Below are 22,325 nucleotides of genomic sequence, written 5' to 3'. Positions count from 1 at the left end.
GATGTACCAGTTGGTAGGTTAATCGGTCATTGTAAATTGTCCTATAATTAGGCTAGGATTAAATCAGGGGCTTAAAGGGCCTAGTCCACACTGTATCTCAATAAATAATAAATATTTGTTCCAATTATGACACTTCCCATGCAGGTGTCTCTGAAATGTCTTCCAGAACTTGGCTTCCTCTCTATCATTGTTAACAGAATCCTTGAATTCATCTCTATTTCCTGTGCTCTCACTAGCTGTGCAATTTCTGCCAGCGAGATTCCACCACCAGGCACTTTCTGTGTATTTGCAGGTGAGAGTGTTACACCTTCCAATTTAGTGCACTGTATTTGATATTCACAGTGTGGTCTCCACTACATTGGAGAAACTGCTTTGTGGAACACTTGCATTTAATTTGCACGGGCAACCCTGAATTTCTTATTGCCTGCTGCTTTAATTCACCATCTCATTCTGACCCATTGATCTGAAACCTCCTGTACCGTTGTGACGAGGCCCAACACGTCCATCATTAATCTAGGCATGTAGCAATCTATTGAATTCAACAACTTCAGGTAACAATTTAAAAGTCTTAATCAGTTATCTATCTGTGATATCGGATCAGCTTGTTTTTACCATCTTCTCCCCTGTGAGTGCAGAATGTGCCCAACCCAACCAGTCAGATATGTCCTCCTGCTCCGGACTTTGTGATTCCTATTTTCTAACTGCTCCCATTCACTCATTGACTAGCAACCTTGGTTACAACCTATCCCTAAGCTCACCCCCACTTTATCCCTGGCAGAGATGTGCACCCCACCCTCGACACGGCTTAACAAACTTCTTTTCCCTCCTTCCCAGTTATTACGGGTCTTCAAACTGAAAAGTTAACACTGGCTCTCTTAAAGTTGTGACCTGACACTGTTATTTTAGGGTGTGTTTCTGGTTGGCAAATAGTTAACCTGTGGAGTGCCAGAGATTAGTGTCGGGTATTCAAAAAATTTACTATGTGTCAAAATGACTTGGGTCTCAAAAGCTAGGAATGGAATTTGTGAAGAGAACATTAGGAGGGTACACAGGGAATAAATAACTGGACAAAGACCTGACATGTAGTATAATTGTGGGAAATGTGAAGTTGATCATTGTGGTGGGAAATATAAAAAGGAGTGTGGCGTTCTGACATGCAGAAGGATCTGGATGCCCCCTGTGAGTGATTCACGAAAAGTTAGTACGCAGATTAAAAACAGGTCCTCTCCACCCTGACTTTAATGTAAAGCCCATACATGCAAGAGTTTTGGGGGTCCGGGGGATGGATCTGCCGACTACTTCGGGGATCGAAAATGAATTTAATACAAGGAAACGGGCAGGTATTCACTCGGACCCTCACGTCATCCAACATGATGATGACTAGTTTACCCCCAGTTCCCTGATCATTCAAACATCGAACTCCCTTCACGATTCCGGGGCAGCGCCCTCGCCCTCGCCCTCTGCCAGGTGGGGGCAGGAGAAGGGTCCTGCTCCCTGCCGCTGTGGGGATGGATCCCGAGCGCCTCAGGAACGTCTTCCCCCGAGGCCAGGCTGGTCCACGGGTTCGGTGGGGAGCTGAAGGGTCTGATTCCGTGCACTGTGACCGTCACAAGGGGGTTGTAACCGGCTGGGAGCCATCGGCAGCGGCTCTCAGCGACCGACCGACCGACCGAACGCGCCGCCTGCGGACCCAAGTGAACGCGCGTCCGGCTGCCGAAGGGCTTCCAGCACTTTCTGTCCAGCGCCCCCTCTGATTGGTCGCCCGGGCTTTGTTTCAATAAAGTTGTCAGCCCCCGGTTGTTTTCAATAAAGTTTCGTCAAGGCGGGCGGTGGCGCGGCTGCGCAGTCAGGCGGCGGAAGATGGCGGAGAGTGACTGGGACACGGTGACGGTTCTGCGCAAGAAGGGTCCGAGTGCAGCGCAGGCCAAGTCCAAGCAGGTAGTGGGCGGCGGGAGCCGGGGGCTGCAGCTGGGGTCCCGTCCCTGTGATGTGGGCGCTGTCCCTCCCTGCCGGCCACGCCACAGGTGGGCCCGATGTCGCTGCGAGCGCAGATCGTGTCGTTTCTCCCCACCACCTCCCGTGCTGACGTGTCCCTCAAACTCTCCTCTCCCCATTTGTCCTGTCCCGTTACCCCCACCACCACACCGGACTCCATCCTCTTCAATCCCCGCCTCTGTCCTGTCCCACTGTACCCCACCTCCGTCCTGGCCTACTGCTGATCGTCCCCGCATCCTAACTTCCCGTCTTGTCGCGCTGCCCCGTCTCTGACCCCTATCCTATCCCTTCCTCTCGCCATCCCTACATCCTTCATCCCATCGCCACCAACGATCCTCACCTTCATAGTATTAAGAGTGCACAGGAAAGGAGCTACGGCGACACCCTTTCCCCAAATGCGCAGCGACCAAGGGATTTATTCCCCCCCCCCCCAGTTCTGCCCATCTTGTCCAGGACACTACGGACAACTATAGCCGCATTTTCTCTTCCACCACCCTATCCCTACCTCCCCACACAGCTGAAAACGAAACCAGTACTTTCCCCCAGTGCATTGCACTGTTGTCAGTTTGAGCCAGTATCTTTCAGATGCTTGGGGAAATAACCTGCTGTGTGTGTTTGCAAATTAATTTGATGGTGTCTGTTGCTCATCTTTCTGGAATGTGGCTGCGATTGTTGGTTTATTGTTGTACTTATTGCAACATAGCACCAGGAATCAGGACAAAATGTAGATCAGATTGTTATCCAGATGCAAAACCACCGATTGTTCAGTCTGGGAACTAGACTGGACAGCTGTCTTGTGCACTTTATGACCCAAGTACCATGGAACCAATCAGATTTATTTGATTTCTACGCATTTGTTGCAGCACCAGGCTCAGTAGGTGCAGATGTGAGTGAAGACAATTCAATTGTCAGGTGATATTAGTGAGCCACAATTGATATCAAAAAAACAAACCATCCAGGCAGTTACAGTATAGGTTAGATATAGTGTTAATCAAACTCTGAGACATTCCTAGAACGAAACGTGCAGGTTAAATACAAATTAAAACTTTCCACGATGGACTATCAACTTTGTAACTCAATGCACATGCCATATCCCTTTGTGACACGTTTCCTTGCAAGGATGTCCAACCTGGGGTCCAGGGACCCTTTGCTTAATGGTATCGATACATGGCATAAAACAGGTTGGGAGTCCCTGGTAGAGATGTGCATGAGACTGTGATCGTGAACTTAGGTCTTTATAAAAGAGAAATGGAAGCAGAATGCAGGACTAGGGAAGACATTCTTTCAGATGTGCTCCCCTATTCAATAAGATTGTAGCTGATTCTCTCTCCAGTTCTCATTGCTACCTGCAGACTTGCCTGCTGAGACAGCCTTGGAGATGTGTGACTACTGCATTGTATCCACATATTTTTGGTTTACTAAAATGGTCGAGTGGCTGCCTGTTTTTGTGTGTACAACAACTCCCCAGTGTTAGACAAGAGCAGATTTATGTGTTTTTATATTTGTGGATGACACCAGCAAGTCTGCAACTTATTACCTGTAGTGAATTCTGCTGTCCTTGAGTCTGATCAGATGCATAGATACGCCCACAGTGTCCCTGGGGCAGAAGTTCCAGGGTTTGGACTCAGTGATGACGAAGGACTGGCAATATATTTCAAAGTCTGGGTGATGCCTGCACTGGAATTGAGCCAGCAGCCATTGTCCCATGCACCTGCTACCCTTGACTGTCTTGCTGATGAGTTGTGGATAGAAAGGTGTAGTTGAACTGGCCTATGTCAGTAATTGCAGTGTACAGAATCTTTTTTAATCCAGGGGAGCAGATTTTCCAGACCACTGGATGCCATACCGTTGTACAAGATAGAAACTTGTCCATTGGCCCACCTCTATATGTCTCAGTTACAAAGTTAATTGCAACACCCATACTTCAAAAGTGACCAGCACAGCTAATTCTGTAAATGTAGTTGTCCTGATTTGTCAGCAAGTCCTAGAGACAGCTGTTGCATATCGGTTCCATGAGCCAGTCAGTTAGTAGTGATTGACTTGCTTCTAGTTCCTGAACAGAAAACCTCTCATGGTCACATCACATTCTTATCTCCATGCACCACAGACAGTGAAGTCCCTTACATACATTATTCAGTCAGTTATTTGACCTTGCTCCTTGTGTTAAGAAAGAAGTTATTAGTTTCATACAAGTCATACTGTGTCCAACTTCCATTCCTCTCTTTCTGCATTGATGTACAACTAATTGATACCCTCAATAGTGAGTTCTCTTTAACAAATTGAATCACACACAAATTTTTTAGTCACCCCCAAAACACCACTTGGCAATTGTAGCAGACAACAGAAACAAAACAACCTGAATATTTGTGCTTAGCTTCTGAAAAATCTCATAAATTTTATCTGATCAGGCTGCAGTGATTTATCCAACTTGGTGTTTTGGAGCCTCTAACACCTTCTCCTTTGTAATGTTGACATGCTCCAGGATCCGCTACCCTCGCCTGAACTGACTAGCTTTCACAGTAAATACAGATCAGAACTATTCATTTAAGTTCTAATCTATTTTATTTCCTCCCCCCAACACCTTCTCATTAACTCCCCAGATTCTACCATTCATCTACACCAGCTGCAGTTTACAATGGCAATTAATTAGTTTACCAACTTGAATACTCTTGTTGCACATTACTTGCCCCTTGTCAGCCTAAGCCTGAATGTTTGTATAGGCTGGGTGCATTCCAGATGCGGACTGATTCATTTTCTGCAAATTGCAAATGCGGTTGAGTTTGGCAATGGTCAGTGATCATTCCACTTCTGATGGAAGGATTGTCATTAATGAAGCAGCTGAAGAATTGGAACATTGTCCTGGGATGATTGACCTTGAACAACCACAAGCATCTGGAGTCTAATGGAGAACGAGTCCAACCGTGGGAAAGATTTTTCCACTTGATGCCCCTTGAGTCCTTTACTCCAGTGTCATAGTGGCAACTGCATCCACTTGTCTTGTTGCATGAAATAGCGTCTTAATTGTATACCTTTTTAGTGCCCCTAAGCACTGTATCATAATACATCTTGTCCCACCTGGAGTATCTAGATTCTCCAGTGTCTGTGTTTTTCTCACCAACATTATAAATTGACAGACCTATACCTATGTGTTTAATAGTTACAGATGTGAATTCCAGCTTTACACTTGTCCCTACTTGCTCTTCATCCTGGTGTTAAAGGTAATCTGTGCCGCAAATCCAGTAATTGATTTGCATAGTGTCAACGCTATACTAGATTATTACAGTGTCTGACGACTTACCCCAGAACTCTACCCCAGTGTTGAAGATTGGTAGGTACACTGTGCCTATTAGTATTATATCCCAGTTTTATTGAATATAACTGTTGGGGCTGTTGTGTAATTATAGACTTGTATGTGAGGTCTTGTAGCCTAACTCTTGTGTTGCAGTAAAGGGGGTCATTGAGGCACTTTTACCCTCTGATGAAGTATCCCTGTGAGTGTATCAGACTGACATTTATATCAACAAGAAGTGTAGTTATCTAGGGGTTTAGGAACCAGCAACCAGTGACCAAATTAGAGGTGACAATGTATGGATAAATTGTCAAGCCGTGTACTTCATGTGTGTCAACTGGAAGGAGTGTCAAAAAGAAATGTGTGTAATTTACAGATGGGAGGAATTAGAGTGGAAAGCGAGGTAGTGCCTGTGATGTGAACGGGTATTTTGTGTCTGTGTACGTTACAAAACTCTCAGTGAAGTTAATGGTTAGCCAACAACCTAAGTCAGCAGTTTAATTGAAGTAGCACCAGAGACAGGTGTTGACCTTCCAAAGTTCCCACAATTCTGGAACAGAGATTGAAAATTGGAGGGAGTACGTAAGATTTCTAACAGGTTGGGTGGGGGGTGTTAAAAGATCTTTGGAAAATCAATGATTCAACCTGACACCAGTATAATTTTGTGTGTAGGGGGTGGGGATGATGTTTTTCTTTTCCATGGTTTTCTTTGTTTCATGCCTGTCTGCAGAAGACAAACCTCAGAGCTGTATATTGCATGTGTACTTTGATAATAAATGTACCTTGAATATGAGCCAATAGCTTTATTTTGGCCTCACAAAGTTAAATCGATAAGCATCTCCAGTGCTGAGAAGATCACGCAGGCACCAATAATATTGATCGTATCTGTGAACAAGCCCCTTTGGACCACAGGAAAGTGTCCCAATTTGCATCAGTCCCTCCCACAGGTACCATTGTGTTGTTCACCTCAACTCAAACCATCTAAAATTTGTTAAATATCAAGTTTAAAAACATTTTCATTTGCTTAGCTCTTTAGAGATGAGGTGTTTTCTCAAAGCTGATCACATTGTCAACAGCATCACTCTCCCATGCACTGTAAACATGTGCTTTCAGCAGCTGCAGAAAGTGTTTATGAAAACATTTACGCGAGAAAATCTGCAGATGCTGGAAATCCAAGCAATACACCCAAAATGCTGGAGGAACTCAGCAGGCCAGGCAGCATCTATGGAAAAGAGTAGAGGAAGGGTTTCAGCCCGAAACGCTGACTTACTCTTTTCTGTTATGAAAACATTTACCTATTTGAGGGTTGTCCCAGAGAAACTGAATTCCCACTGTTTGCATATTTACTTGTCTTTTCTGCATTAACATGTGAGGCCTAGCTTTTCCGTCAGCAGTGTTCCACACTCTGGTTTTCATTGTTACATGACTTTATCTTGCCTATATACTCTCATAGGCAGCAAATGTCATTTAAGATATGGGAGAAATGCTGCAATAAACTTAGTTAACTTGATATCTATTGTTAGTAAAATATTGGAATACTTTATAGGGTTCAGCATCCTTAAAAACCAGAGTGGGATCCAGAATTTGCATTGTCTGGAGCCTGTTGTGCTCACCACTGAGCCACAGAAACAAAACACACTTCCTGTGTAGGTTTGCAGAGGGAGCCTGGCTGGACAAAAGCCCCACCAGCCTCAGCCGGGGTGCCTTCTGTGATTCCTGAGATGCAGGTGTCGTGTGAGGAGAGACTGAGGCCGATGGGCCTTTATTCAGTGGAGCTCAGCAAAATGAAAGGTAGTTTTATTGAGACGCGATGCTGAGAGGATTGCTATGGTCACTCTTTTGGCTGATAAATCTAAAATCCTATAGTTAGATGTGCTGTGGAGAGCAATCTAACCAGTTACATCACCATTTGGTATGCACAGGATCGGAAAAAGCTGCAGAGGGTTGTAAACTCAACCAGCTCAAAAAGCTGGCATCCATCATTACCACAATTTCATGACACATTCGTGATAATTAACCTGATTTTGATTCTAAATTTCAGAATTGGCTGAGCATTCAGAGCTACAGTGAGAAATTTACCCAGGAGGTGGGAGCTCTGTACACCAAAGGCCATGGGCACCATTGAGTAAAGTCATGGCTATAATTGGTTGTGTGTTTTTTTTTAAATATAACATTAAGGGAATTATGGAGAAAGGGGAATGTGGACTTGATACAGAGTTAACCATGATTTCATGATTGGAGGATTGAGAGCTAGTGCTGATTCTTGCTTCACTTGTGTGGCCAACCTGCATCATCGATCTGGTTTTCCACTGTTGCACTCGAGATGTACCTATGAGTGCATTGTGTTCATTTAAATGGTAAGGAACCAGTGCACTGGACATAGAACAGTGCCTAATGACATTGTCTTCCAGAAATACTTAGTTGCTATGTTTTCTGGTCAGTATTGATTGGTATGACAGATGGTGAAGTGGTACAGTAGCACAGCCCATAGAGCTGGTGCCTCACAACCCCAACTCCAGCACACAGGGTGCTGCAAGAGTGGAGTTTGCATGTTTTCCCTGTAAACACACGGATTTGCTCCAAGAGCTGTGGTTTTCTTCTACATCCAAAAGTGTGAGAGTTGGCAGGTGAATTCACCACCAAACTACCCCTGAATGTGGAGGTGAGGGGAGTGGGCAGAATAAAAATGGGGTGAGTGTGGATGTGTGGTTGATAGACTTAGACCATAAAGCATAGCAATAAAATTAGGCTATTCAGCCCATTGACGGAAAATCTTCTCTGCCATGGCATTGCATCATGGCTGATTTATTATCCCTCTCCACCCCATTCTTCTGACACCCTGACTAATCAACTTCTGCTTTAAAAATACCTAATGACTTGGCCTCCACAGCCTTCTATGACAATGAATTCCTCAGATTCATCACCCTCTGGCTAAAGAAATTCCTCCTCATCTCCTCACCTCAAAGGGATATTCCCTCTATTATGTGCCTGTGCCCTGGTCCTAGACTCCCCCCACATCAGGAAGCATCTTCCCTGTGTCCACTCTATGTAAGCCTTTCAGTATTCAATAGCTTTCATAAAATCCCCCATTATTATTCTAAACTCCAGCGAGTACAGGCCTAGAGCCAACAAATGCTCCTCATACGTTAACTCTTGCATTCCCAGGATTATTCTTGTGAACCTCCTCTGGCCCCTCTCCAATACCAGCACAACCTTTCAGATAACAGACGCCAAAACTATTTGCAACACTCCAAGTGCAGCCTGAGCAGTACATTATAAAGCCTCAGCATTACATGCTTGCTTTTATATTCTAGTCCGCTCGAAATAAATGCTAACATTGCATGTGCCTTCCTCAGCATCAAGTCAACCTTTGGGGAATTCTGCACAAGGACTCTCAAGTCCCTTGGCACCTCTAATTTCTAAATTTGCTCCCCATTTAGAAAATAGTCTACACCTTTATTCTTCCTACCAAAGTGCATGATCAAACACTTCCCGAAACCGTATTCTATCTGCCCGTTCTTCGCCGATTCTCCTAATCTGTCTAGGTCTTCAGCAGGTTTCCTGCTTCAACATTACGTGCCCCTCCACCTGGGTTTGTATCGTCATCAGATCTGGCCACAAAGCCATCAATTCTGTCATCCAGTTCGTTGACATATGACATGAAAAGAAGCAATCCAAACAGCGAGCCCTGTAGAACACCACTTGTCATTGGTAGCCAACCAGAGAAGACTCCTTATTCCCATTCTTTGCCTTCTGCCAGTCTGCCGTCCTCGTTAGTATCTTTCCTGTATACTGTGGGCTGTGGTTTAGCAGCCTCATGTGTTGTACCTTGTCAGAGCCCTTCTTAAAAATCCAAGTAAATGACTTCTATTGATTCTCCTTTGTCTATCCTGCCTGTTATTTGCTCAAAGAATTCCAAAAGATTTGTCAGGGAAGATTTACCCTTAAAGAAATCATGCTGACTTTGGCCTATTTAACATGTGTCAACAAGTACCCCGAAACATCATGCTTAATACGGGATTCCAACATCTTACCAACCACTGAAGTCAGGTTAACTGGCTTATAATTTCCTGCCTTTTGCCTCCCTGCCTTCTATAGAGTGGAGTGACATTTACAATTTTCGGTCCTCTGGAACCATTACAGAAACTAGTGATTCTGGGACTTATCATTACTAATGCCTTCACAGTTTCTTCAGCTACCTCCTTCAAAACCCTGGCGTGTACACCATCTGGTCCGGGTGACTCATCTACCTTCTGACCTTTCAGCTTCTCAAGCAGCTCCATAGGATTAGCAACTGCACTCACTTCTGCCCCCCTAACACTCTCAGATTTCTGGCATACTGCTGGTGTCTTCCACAATAAAGCAGACGCAATCTCCATGGCTCTTCACACGGCTTTAGACCACCTAGACAACACAAACGCCCATGTCAGGATGCTGTTCATCGACTATAGCTCAGCATTTAATACCATCATTCCCATGTTCCTAATTGAGAAGTTGCAGAACCCAAGCCTCCGTACCTCCCTCTGTAATTGGATCCTCGACTTCCTAACTGGAAGACAACAGTCTGTGTGGATTGATGATAACATATCCTCTTCGCTGATGATCAACACTGGCGCACCTCAGGGGTGTGTGCTTAGTCCACTGCTCTACTCTGTAAACCGTGACTGTGTGGCTAGGCATTGCTCAAACACCATCTACAAATTTGCTGACGATACAACCATTGTTGGTAGAATCTCAGGTGGTGACGAGGGGGCATACAGGAGTGAGCTATGCCAACTAGTGGAGTGGTGCCGCAGCAACAACCTGGCACTCAGTGTCAGTAAGACGAAAGAGCTGATTGTGGGCTTCAGGAAGGGTAAGACGGAGGAACACATACCAATCCTCATAGAGGGATCAGAAGTGGAGAGAGTGAGCAGTTTCAAGTTCCTGGGTGTCGAGATCTCTGAGGATCTAACCTGGTCCCAACATATCGATGCAGTTATAAAGAAGGCAAGACAGCGGCTATACTTTATTAGGAGTTTGAAGAGATTTGGCATGTCAACAAATACACTCAAAAGCTTCTATAATTGTACTGTGGAGAGCATTCTGACAGGCTGCATCACTGTCTGGTATGGAGGGGCTACTACACAGGACCGAAAGAAACTGCAGAAGGTTGTAAATCTAGTCAGCTTCATCTTGGGCACTAGCCTACAAAGTACCCAGGACATCAATAGGAAGTGGTAGCTCAGAAAGGCAGTGTCCATTATTAAAGACCTCCAGCACCCAGGGCATGCCCTTTTCTCACTGTTACCAGAAAATAATACCAGAGATACAGAAGCCTGAAGGCACACACTCAGCAATTCAGGAACAGCTTCTTCCCCTCTGCCATCCAATTTCTAAATGGACTTTGAAGCTTTGGACACTACCTCACTTTTTAATATACAGTATTTCTGTTTTTGCACATTTTTAAAATGATCTATTCAATATACATAATTGATTTACTTGTTTGTTTATTACGTTTTATTTGTGAATTTTTTTTTCTCTCTGCTAGATTGTGTATTGCATTGAACTGCTGCTGCTGAGTTAACAAATTTCACGTCACATGCCGGTGATAATAAATCTGATTCTGATGTGAGATGCTTATTAGGTTCATCTGCCATTTTTTTGTCCCCCATTACTTGATGGGCTGAGGGGCTTGTTTCCATTCTGTATCATTGTAACTCTGCTTGTTGCTAACCAGTGATATCCAGAGCCTGTTTGTATCTGTATTCTTGCATCAAATGAATTCTGAAAACCTAAGTGTGATGGGTTCATTGATTCCCTTTCATCCACAGCATGTTATTTCTTCAAAGAACTTCAATAAATTGGTGAAATCTGATCTTTACTCCCCTTCCCAAAACCAAGTTGACTTTATGCTGATTACTTTGCTATACCCTGCTACACCATTTTTATCAATAGGTCTTAGCAATTTCCTATGGCATATTAAGCTAACTGGCCCATAGTTTCTTGCTTTCTATTTTTTTTGAATCAAGGTGTCGTATTTCCTATTTTCTAATGTAGTGGAACTTTCCTCAGCTTTCACAGCAGTCACTGCATTTGAGACGCTGGAAAGAAATCTTATCAAAACCCAGAGACTCGTCAACTATAATTTGCGCACTACCTCTTCTCTGGTTGTCATAACTCATCTTCCTTCCAATTCCTGATTTACAACTGCTTCTGGGACGTTGCCTGTATCCTCTTTAATGACAACTGATGCAAAGTGCTCATTTGATTAATCAGTCATCACCTTGCTTTCCTTAATTCCCCCGGCTCACTCACTACAGGGGCAAAGCTCACTTTGTTTCTAAGTATCTGCCTCTAACTGTTACATTTCTGGTTCACTTTGTATTATTATTTTCCTTCCCTGCAGACCTGCTGACTTGTCACCCATCTTCACACAATTATATCCTACTTCTTTGCATTAATACTTTATCATTGGTTAATTGGGGATGGTGAATTCACCTGGTGCAACTTTTTTTTACTGTTGAATTGTTTATCATGGAGCTCATTAAATGTCTGCTGCTGCATCTCAACTGACCTTAATTCAATCTACCAGGTTTCCCTCCATACCCTCAGAATTGCCCTTATTTCAGTTTAAAGTACTTGGATTCATTCTCTTCTGTGTAAAGTTTGGTTATATTATGATCATTGTTAGCTTGAGTTGCTTTCACATTGGGGTTATTAATTAATCCCATTTTGTTGCACAATACCAGATCTAGTTGAGCCTCTAATTCAGTTGACTCCAGAAGAACCGATTGCGAGAAAACATCCTGTAAACATTCCATGAATTCCTCACTTGGGCTACTTTGCCCATCTGATTTTTCCACTCGATAAATCGCCCATGGTTATTGCCAAACTTTTCTGATAAACTCCTGTCATTTCTTTCTTTATAGTCAGTCCTGCCTTATCTAGACCCTCGAACAGTACCACCACTCCCACAAGTGACTTTTTGCCCTTATTGTAAAAATTTAAATTCAGGTCTATATCACAGTTACTATATCAGCAGATGATACAAGCTTACAGTGGTATGGGAAAGAGTGGAGGTTGACATTGTAGTGAATGGAAAGGCAACATTAAGCGTCAGACAGATAAAATAATTGGCAAATTAAGTATAATCCATAAATATGAGATGGAACATCTTGGTGGGATGATTGGAAGAGGTGATCAAATTACTTGAAAGGCGTGAGTACAGATGGAGTAGAGTCTTAAAGATATCACGGAGTGCGAATGCATGAAATCTAAATATTGCAGCAGAAGTTGTTGAGGCTAGTAAAATAAAACAAAACCCCAAGATTTATTTCTGGAGGGACAAAACTGAAAAGTAGGGAAGTTATGCTAAACCTGTATCAAATCTGAGGTAGACCATACAATGATGCATAGTGATCTAGTCATCGTATTATCAGAAAGATAAAGACACAGGAGAGAGTGCATTGACAATTACAAGGATGCCAGAAAAGTAAGCTAGACTCCTTCATGGGGAAAGTACTGCTGTGTGAGTCAGCTGCAGTGTAAGTGGAATTAAATGATGGTGATGAGATTGTGTGTTCACGAATCCATCCGGAAGTGAATATTAACATGACAATTTTTTCTTTCTCTTTCCTTAGGCCATCACATCCGCCCAGCGCAGAGGAGAAGATGTGGAGACTACAAAGAAATGTGAGCATGTTTTATTAATTGTATCTCGCTGTCTGAGGGGTAGGGGAGCAGGAACCATTTATTCCTTCAAGCAAGTCCTGTCCATCACTTTTATGGTGCCTTTGATATTTTTTTTGAGATTATACCCTCTGAGCCTTGAATAGGGAGATTTTCTGTTCCATTTCCCTTTGCTTATACCAAATGTTTCAAATCTCCTCTCGTTACGTTTATTTCTCTTTTGAAGTTAATGGGGTCCAGTTATTCAGCCGCATGAACACTGCACTCCCTCCATTGGAGATAACTTCACATGTCCCATCATTGAAATGTTCCCACAACCTATGAACTCGCTTTCAAGGAATCTTCACCTCATTTTCTTGATGTTTATTTGTTATTATTTCTTTATTTTTGTATTTCACAGTTTGATGTCTTCTGCACTCTAGTTGAATGCCCAAGTTGGCGATCTTTCATTGATTCTGTTAGATCTATTATTCTATAGATTTTTTGGGTGTACCCACAGGTAAATGAATCTCATGGTTCGATATGTGACACATGTATTTTGATAATAAATTTACTTTGAACTTTGTTGTAATCCCTGGAATTATTCCAGATGTGGTCTAACTAGGACTTTGTACAACTGTAGGACAAATACTGTGCCTTTATGTTCTTAAGTACCAAGTATGAGAACCATTCTATTGGTCTTTTCAATTATTTTCTATAGATCCATGATATTTTATATACATGTAATTTTGCTGTTCCCCGTATTTTTCATTTTTTACAAAGTTTTCTTATTTTGTTTTTGTGCCACAAAGGAAATAATTTCAAATTATTGCACACTGAAATTCTACAGTTTCCTCTGTTCATGTAATCTCTTTAATCCCTCTTTCCATTGATATGCCCAAGACCACAAGAAATTGCAGAGAGGTGTGAACACAGCCCAGTGTCTATCATTCAAATCAGCCTCCCCTCCACTGACCCTGTCTATGCTTTCTGCTGTCTTGGGAAAGCACCTGATGCAATTGAGTGCCCCTCTCACCCTAGTCACTCTCTGTTTGCTTCCTCTGTCAGGCAGAAGATAGGCAGTACTGTGCTAAGGTCTTTGGTGTATATAATCTCTTTCAGCACTGTTTTGCCTGTCCTGACTTTTAGGCTGTTGTGATTCTCAACAACAGATAGTAAATTCATTGACTTTCCAGTGCTGGATTTCTCTCGGTGACCTTTCCCTGCCCTACTGTTTTTATTTTAACCCCGTTGTGATTATTAACACAGAAATCTGCAGTAGTCACAAAGTAAAAGACATGAATTAGTAACCATAGGAGATCTAAACTAATGAGGCAGTGAAAACAATCCAGAGACTGGTAACTCGAGTATTCAGGATCCCTTTCTTATCTGAACTGTGGGAAGGAAACTTGTAGAATAAAAATAAAAATCAGCTGGAAATCTGAAATAAAAAGTCAGGTCAGACAGCAGCGCACACAAAATGCTGGAGGAACTCGAAGGTCAGGCAGCATCTATGGAAGTGAATGAAAAGCTGATATTTTGGGCCGAGACCCTTCGTCAGGAATGGGAAGAAGGTGGATGAGGGGAAGGAAGAAACTAGAAGGTGATAGGTGGGGGAGGGAGGATGAAGTAGGAAGCTGGGAGGTGATAGGAAGGTAATGGGCTGGAAGAGAAGGAATCTGATAGCGGACCATGGGAGAAAGGGAAGGTGGAGGAGCACCAGGGAGGGGTGATGGCCAGGTGAGGTTACCAAATAATTCCACTGCTGCTGAGCTTGTTGAAGTTTTTCTAAGTTGATCAGAAAAGGCTCGCTGTTAGATTGATCAATGTTGTAACGATGGGGTAATAAGAGCTACAGCAGGTAAGTACAGGGAAACATTTAAACCCTAAGAATCACAGCAATATTGAAGATAACTACTGAACGGGTATGACAGTAGGTTTTTATTTCTGATTTCAGGCGCTTGTTTTCCATTGCCCAGCCAGGGTAGTGTCTGCTCCATCACCGGAGGATGCAGGTGGAAGTTAGCTCTGAATCTGTTCCTTACCGTATCTGCCCTGGGAATGTTTGACAGGCCACTAGATGGAGCTTCACTCTTAGTTAACCCATGACTGCCTCAGGAGGAGTTGATGGGCATACCGTGTTGGTCTTTACTATATGGGTTTATTTGATGGGATCATGAGAACTGAGTAGATGAAGGACATCTCTGCTTTCTGCTGTGCTCAGGGGCTGCAGGACAAAACAAGCAACACACTATAACCAAGAACACTGCAAAATTGGACCGGGAGACGGAGGAGCTTCACCACGAGCGAGTGTCGCTCACTGTTGGCAAACTGATCCAGCAGGGACGACAGAATATGGGAATGAATCAGAAGGACTTGGCCACAGTGAGTACATCACATGGTGCTAGTGAGGAGGCAGGAGCAGTGTTCTGTGCAGGATGGGTGATTTGGGAGCATGAAGTAAGGTGGGACTGGTGGTGAGTGCATCTCTTCTGCATCCCATAAGACATGGGAGCAGAGTTAGGCCATCTGGCCCATTGAGTCTGCTCCGCCATTCAATCATGGCTGATCTTTTTTATATCTCCTCCTCAACCCCAGTTCCCAGCCTTCTCCCCGTAACCTTTGATGCCATATCCAATCAAGAACCTATCAATCTCTGCCTTAAATACACCCAATGGCCTGGCCTCCATAGCTGTATGTGGCAACAAATTCCACAAATTCACTACCCTTTGGCTGAAGAAATTTCTCCACATCTCTGTTTTGAAAGGGCGCCTCTCTATCCTGAGGCTATGCCCGCTTGTTCTAGACTCTCCCACCATGGGAAACATCTTTTCCTCATCTACTCTGTCTAGGCCTTTCAATATTCTAAAGGTTTCAGTGAGCTCCCCCCATCCTTCTGAATTCCAATGAGTACAGACCCAGAGCCATCAAACATTCCTCGTATGATAACCCTTTCATTCCTGGAATCATCCTTGTGAACCTCCTCTGGACCATCTCCAATGCCAGCACATCTTTTCTAAGATGAGGGGCCCAAAACTGTTCACAATACTCAAGGTGAGGCCTCACCAATGCCTTATAAAGCCTCAGCATCACATCCTTGCTCTGGTATTTTAGACCTCTTGAAATGAATGCTGACATGGTATTTGCCTTCCTCACCACCGACGCAACCTGCAAGTTAACCTTCAGGTGTTCTGCACAAGGACTCCCATGTCCCTCTGCATCTCAGATTCCTGGATTTTCTCCCTGTTTAGAAAATAGTCCGCACATTTATTTCTACTACCAAAGTGCATGACCATGCATTTTCCAACCTTGTATTTCATTTGCCACTTTCTTGCCCATTCTCCTAATGTGTCTAAGACCTTCTGCATCCTACCTGTTTCCTCAACACTACCTGCCCCTCCACAATCCTTGTGTCATCTGCAAACTTGGCAACAAAGCCACCTATTCCATCATATAAATCGTTTATATACAGCGTAAAAAGAAGCAGTCCTAACACCGACTCCTGCGGAACACCCAGTAGTGAGGTGGGTGAGTGATGGTTTGAGGGAAGGGTTCGCTACATGGGATGTAGAATTATAACGGCATGGAAACCATATAACAATTACAGCATGGAGGCAGGCCCTTCGGCCCAACTCATCTCTGCTGACTAAGTTGCTTGGCTGAGACGGTCCTAATTGCCTGCATTTGGCCCATGTCCCACCAAACCTTTCTTATCCATGTATCTGTCCAAGTGTCTATTAAATATTATGACTGTACCGGCAGCCATGTACCCACTGCCCACTGTATGGGGAAAGGTTTGCCCCTCAGACCCCCTTCAATCTTTCCTTTCTCACCTTAAACCTATGCCCTCTAGTTTTAGACACCTTCACCCTGGGTGAAAGGCTGTGACCATTCACCTTACCTGTGTTTACAATTTTATAAACCTCTGTATCGTCATCCTTCAACCTCCTGAGCTCCAGGGGAAAAGCACCAGCCTATTCAGCCTCTCCTTATAACAGAAGCCCTTTAGTCCCACTGACATTCCTATGAATATTTATTGCACTCTTTCCAGCTTAATGACTCCCATCCTGTAGCTCGGTGACGAAAACTGTACACAACACTGCAAGTATGGCCTTACCAGTGACTAGTGCAGTTGCAGTGTGTCATCCCAACTCCTGTAGTCAGTGCCTGGATCCATGAAGGCCGCCTTCACCATCGTATTTACCTGTGTCACCACTTTTAGAGAACTATGTACTTGTACCTCAATGTCTCTCTGTTCTACCAAAATCTTGCTATTTACTATGCAAGTCCTGCCCTGGTTTAACTTGCCAAGCTGCAACACTTTGCACTTGTCAGAGTTAAATTCTATCTGCCATTCTTCGGCCCACTTTCTCAATTGTTCCTGATCCTGTTGTAATTTTAGTTTCTTGATGCACTTGTATGCACCAAGGTATCTCATGGTTACTGTTCGCCTTCCTGATTTCTCCTTGTGTACCACTACATCCCCAGGAACTCACTTGAGACTCGCTGCCTATGTGCCTCCTTTAAACTGACAAGACCCCCAATATTCCTTATGAACCAAGGTTCTCTAATATTGCCAGTCTGGCTCTTCATTCTAACAGGAATATGCCAGCCCTCAAATCTCCCTATCTCATTTTTAAAAGCCTCCCACTTTCCAGACATCCCTTTACCTGCAAACAGTCTCTCTCATTAACATTTTGCAAGTTCCTGTCTAATGCCATCAAAATTAGCCTTGCCCCAGTTTAGGACTTGAGGTTGTATTCTCACAACTAATAATCACTGCCCCAGCCAGCATGCTTTAAAAACCCTGTAGTGCCAGAAATGAAGTATTTCAATCAAACCCATGTTGCTTGTTTTCTTTTCAGCGTATTAGTGAGAAACCTCAAGTCATTGCTGACTACGAGGCTGGAAAAGCTATTCCTAACAACCAAGTTCTCGGCAAGATTGAAAGAGTGATCGGTGAGTGACAAGTTTGTATTAGGGTGGTGAGGAATATCCAGCCCTCTGCTTGCAGCCCCTACATTTCATTGTAGCCGTGTTCTGCCCTTGATCTGAATTGTCTTGTGTTTTCCTCCACATCTCCACTGTGCTGTCTGTTCTGTACCCAGAGAGTGCACGCTGGGGCGGCAGGGCCGCATACCTCCAGTGGTGCTAATCTGGAGCGCTGAACTTTTGCATGCTTTCCTCAGAAACTCCAGTTTCATCCCACATCCCAAAGGTGTGATGTAAGGGTCATTGGCCGCAGTCAAAAATTCCCCTCATGGAGATAAGTGGTTGGAGAATTGGGGATGGGGAGCGTTGAACATCTTGAGAGAGGACAATTGGGAATATCTAGGAGCAGCATGGACAATGGTGGGTGAAGTGGCGTTCCAGGTCATTGTAAAAGATGTATAAAAATGTAAGAACATGAGGTAAGACGATGTAATACTCACCTAAGCAACTGATTTGGAGGTGGCAGTAGTGGACATTCCAACTGACCCAACAAAACTCTCATCGGTCACATCTGCAGGTGTACAAGGATTGAGATGACAACCCACAGACCTTTGAACCAAATGCTAATAGTTATTCTCAGAATTAGACCTTTCAGGCATCACCAGAGATTCTGCCGTCACCATCCCTGCGTATGTTCTGTCCCACTAGCAAGACAGATCCATCATTTTACTACTCAGGAAGGGTGTGCCTGGCATCCTGAAACAGGAGGAGCATCTCCATGTACATATGTGAAGCCACAACACAATACCTTGTGTTAACGAAACCATAGAGAGTTATTCTTTATTCGAAACGCTGTTCCCTGGTCATGAATAGCGGTGGGTAATTAAACAACCATAGGAGGATTCAGGGACATCTATGTACTCAAACTGATCCCTGTTTGAGGGCAAAAGGCAATACTGAAAAATGTACAGTCGTCTTCAGCCTGAAGTGCCAAGTACATGAACTACGTATCTTTGCTTCCTTTTAAGGATGGGTCATCATTGTCTTTGGTCATTGAACCCACTTGTTACTACAAATGCTGTGGTCCCACTGGTTTTCCAGCTGCAGTGCTCCTGAGCTAGCTGAGCTTTGGTACATTTACATGAAGCTTTCACATGATAAATCCTGCGTAGCATGTCCTGTAGACCTACCCATCAGTGTTCTTCCAATCATCAGCTTAATGATGAACACTGTCTTTGTGTTATTAAGCTCCACTTAACTCATCAGCGATGCATTCACCATTGCACGTGAAACCCCTTTTTAGCGGGCATCTCGAGATGCGCCTCGTTAGCACCTTGCTAACGGCCACTGGACTCAGCAGTGAGAAAACCACCTTTCTCAGACTCCGTGAGTCATGGGTCGATATGACCTGGGTCCCACCAAACCTGGGAGGGTGGGATATCTCGCCGACCCGAACCCCGATCTGTATGAATACGGTGTAATTACTTCCCCAGGTAATTGCCTGTCGACAAGAAGTAACAGACTATACTACATAAAATTATATAGAAAGTATGTTTACAAATTTCAGCTTTATCAAACAGTAGGAAAAAGAAAAGGAAAAAAATAATTTTTAAAAGGCCCATTACAGTTAATCCAGTCCAAATGTGCACACAAGTTGGAGCTCATCCTGAGGTTGTCTTTAACTTGTGCGCCGGACCCTCTGTCTGCGTGGAAGCACAAACCACTTTCTGACTGTTGCTCAAAATCCATCTGGAACAAATGGGCTTCCCCAGGGGAGTATTGGTCCTTCCTCCTTGAAGCCATTCATCTGCACAAAGCACCTTGTGCAACAGGGTCGGCATCCTCAGCCATCTTCCCTCCTGTCTTCTCACAGCTCCTGCCAAAAAGACCTCGATCCGCACCAGTGTCAGTCACAAAAACCTCTCTAGAACCTTCACCCAATTTCACCATCCTGATTGGATGACACTACATTGCTAAGCATCACAACCCCTTTAGCTCAAACCCAAACGTGCTGAAAGCAGAACAGACTGCTCTTACAGAACTGCCAACATGAAAAACCTACAGCACAGCAGTAAAAATCTTTGCCAGGGTGTTACACATGGTTTGGGTTGCACAAGGGCCTCTGCTTCTGGCTGCTTTACAGCCTTGTCATAGCGTGAGCAAATGGAGAATGGATGACATCAGTGTGACTGGCCCAAGCAGCCAAGAAAACATTGAAAACTCCTCCTGCTTAGAGCTCTGCCTATCGTAGACGTGGTTAAAGGTCAGCTTCTCAATATCACTGCAGGGGTTTGTCAGGGTAGTGTCCTAGGCACAACATTCTCAGTTATTTATCAGTGATCTCTCCATCACAAGTTCAACAGTGGGCACATTTGCCAATGAATAGACTGTTGAAATCACAATTCCAAATACAATCTGCTCAGTATTTTAGACTGGCTGGGAATAAAGTTTATGTTAATGATCATTTCCATCCAGGGAATCTAATCATGCCTCCTTGACCTTCAAAGGCATTTCCATGACCAGATACTCCAGCTTCAAGGTCCTGGGGATTCTGAATTTTTTTTTCAAGACCAGAGATATAACTGGGGCTATGAAGTAGTAGATCAGAAGCTTGGTATTTCCCCTCCCTACACTCCACTTATCTAGATGAGCTGAAATGTCACTTGAACTTCAACGTCACTGTGGTCAAAGCAGCTCCACCCACCAACAGTCATTCCCTCTGTCACCCGTGTGCAGTGGCTGTACAATTTGCAAGGTGCTTTAACACTGCTTCCCAAACATGCAGTCTGAGTGTGTAAGCAAGCAATTTATCATTCTGTACTGATTCCCCCATCATCCAGATTTGGAAATCTATTTTCATGTTCACTCTTGCTAGGTTAAAATCTTGGGCATCCAAAAACTGAGGAGGAGGAGGAGCCTTAGTCACATAGTGCAGTGGTTGAGGGAGGGGCTCTGCCGAGGGCAGTGTGACACATTACTTGCTGTCTTCTGTTACAGGTTTGATTTGTCCTGTATAGACTTGTTTAGTATCAACTAAACTTTCTTTTCCTTTTAAAAGGCCTCAAGTTACGTGGGAAGGACATCGGACAACCTCTGGAGAGGGGACCCAAGAAAAAATGAGAACAAAGCCTCGAAATCAGTTCGTTTTTTGAACTGGTCTCCCCTGGCTTTTTCAAAAGTCAGATTGACATTATTGCCAAGCTGAATACGGGCTGGATTATGGGCTGCCGCAGCACAGTTACTGACCCATCTGCTGCCTTTGTACTACACCCAAAGAAAAGCTTACTGTCTGAATCCCAGGCATGGTTCTGAATGCGATTAATCTCTCAACCAGAGATGGAAGTGTGAAAACTTTATTTGTGTTAAATCTCCATTTCCCAAACTGTGCCACCTGCAGGGAGGCCAATATGATTTCCTCTCACTTTCCCTGTAAGTTTCTGTAAAAATAAAGTTTAAGACTTTGGACTTGGTGTCTGATGGTTTTGTGTGCATTGCACTGAGGATTGCTGCATCAGAGAGCTCTAACTTCAGGCCTCATCTCGACTGGTGGGACCAACCTGCTGTTCCAGTAGTGTGAGTCTGTTGGATGAATCAGGTCAGGTGTGTTATCACTGACACATGTACTGTGCAGCCTTCATGCTGCACCTTGATGGCAGGAACACTCTGCAAGGCTGCCTCTCTCTATCATTCAGTAGCTAACATGTCTGTGCACCACAACTGTATGCTGTTAACTCGGGAAGGAGGCGGCTCGAATGGCTGGAGACATGAATGTTTGAGGAATCGTTTGGGGTCAGCTTGGGTCAAGGGTGATCTCGCACCGAAGTTCAATGAGATCAGCACTCATCTCAGGGTAACATCCCAACACTGACAGGTTCTTGTTCCACCCACACTCAGCACAAGATCCAAACTATGTTCGTCAGAGAACACCCCAGATCCCAGCACGGTATCTCATCGATCTGCACAATGCAGTGATACCCTGGGATTGTATTCTAACTCATTGCACTGTGCTGATCCGAACTCTGCTTTGGGACAGTTTCTCAACTCACGTTAGCAGCCCAACCTGTGATTGTGGATGATGGATCTTTTACCTGCTCTCTCAATTCAGCCTGAGCGTATACAGGTTTAGGTAAAACTCGACAAACTGGGATTTTTGGAATTTTTATTAAAGGTGAGTAAATTCTGCAAACAAAATAAGTGCAATAGAAACAATTACCTAGACCAGTACAAGAAGCCACATGAGAGTGATATCCTAACAGTGTATGGTATTTTGCAGCTTTAACTCTCAGTTGTAGCTGTAGTTTCAGCTCTCACACTTGTGGTTATCTCCCCCTTTGAATAGATTGAACAATCCCTTATCTCCTTGAGCATCATGCAAGTCCACGTCTTCTCCCTCTGCTTCCAGAGATCCTTCACGGGTTGTGTAATCTATAGGGACCGACTACTGTTACCCTTACTTGCT

General features: G+C 44.0%; 1 protein-coding gene across 1 annotated transcript; it reads left to right on the top strand.

Annotated features, from left to right (window-relative positions):
- The first annotated feature begins 1,824 nt into the window (after window positions 1-1,824).
- On the top strand, window positions 1,825-21,331 carry edf1 (endothelial differentiation-related factor 1). Its single transcript, XM_072240588.1, has 5 exons — window positions 1,825-1,938; window positions 12,907-12,958; window positions 15,159-15,319; window positions 17,800-17,893; window positions 20,925-21,331. The coding sequence occupies exons 1-5, from the start codon at window positions 1,861-1,863 to the stop codon at window positions 20,984-20,986; spliced, it is 447 nt and encodes a 148-aa protein (XP_072096689.1). The 5' UTR covers window positions 1,825-1,860; the 3' UTR covers window positions 20,987-21,331.
- Window positions 21,332-22,325: the final 994 nt, after the last annotated feature.

Source organism: Mobula birostris, chromosome 22 (genome assembly GCF_030028105.1).
Source record: "Mobula birostris isolate sMobBir1 chromosome 22, sMobBir1.hap1, whole genome shotgun sequence".
Classification (NCBI taxonomy): Eukaryota; Metazoa; Chordata; class Chondrichthyes; order Myliobatiformes; family Myliobatidae; genus Mobula; species Mobula birostris.
This window is presented reverse-complemented; position numbering and strand designations above follow the sequence as displayed.

Coding starts and splice junctions, on each gene's coding strand:
- edf1 (XM_072240588.1), top strand. CDS start 1,861: ATGGCGGAGAGTGACTGGGACACGGTGACGGTTCTGCGCAAGAAGGGT. Junction 1,939..12,906: donor CGCAGGCCAAGTCCAAGCAG/GTAGTGGGCGGC, acceptor CTCTTTCCTTAG/GCCATCACATCCGCCCAGCG. Junction 17,894..20,924: donor CAAGATTGAAAGAGTGATCG/GTGAGTGACAAG, acceptor TCCTTTTAAAAG/GCCTCAAGTTACGTGGGAAG.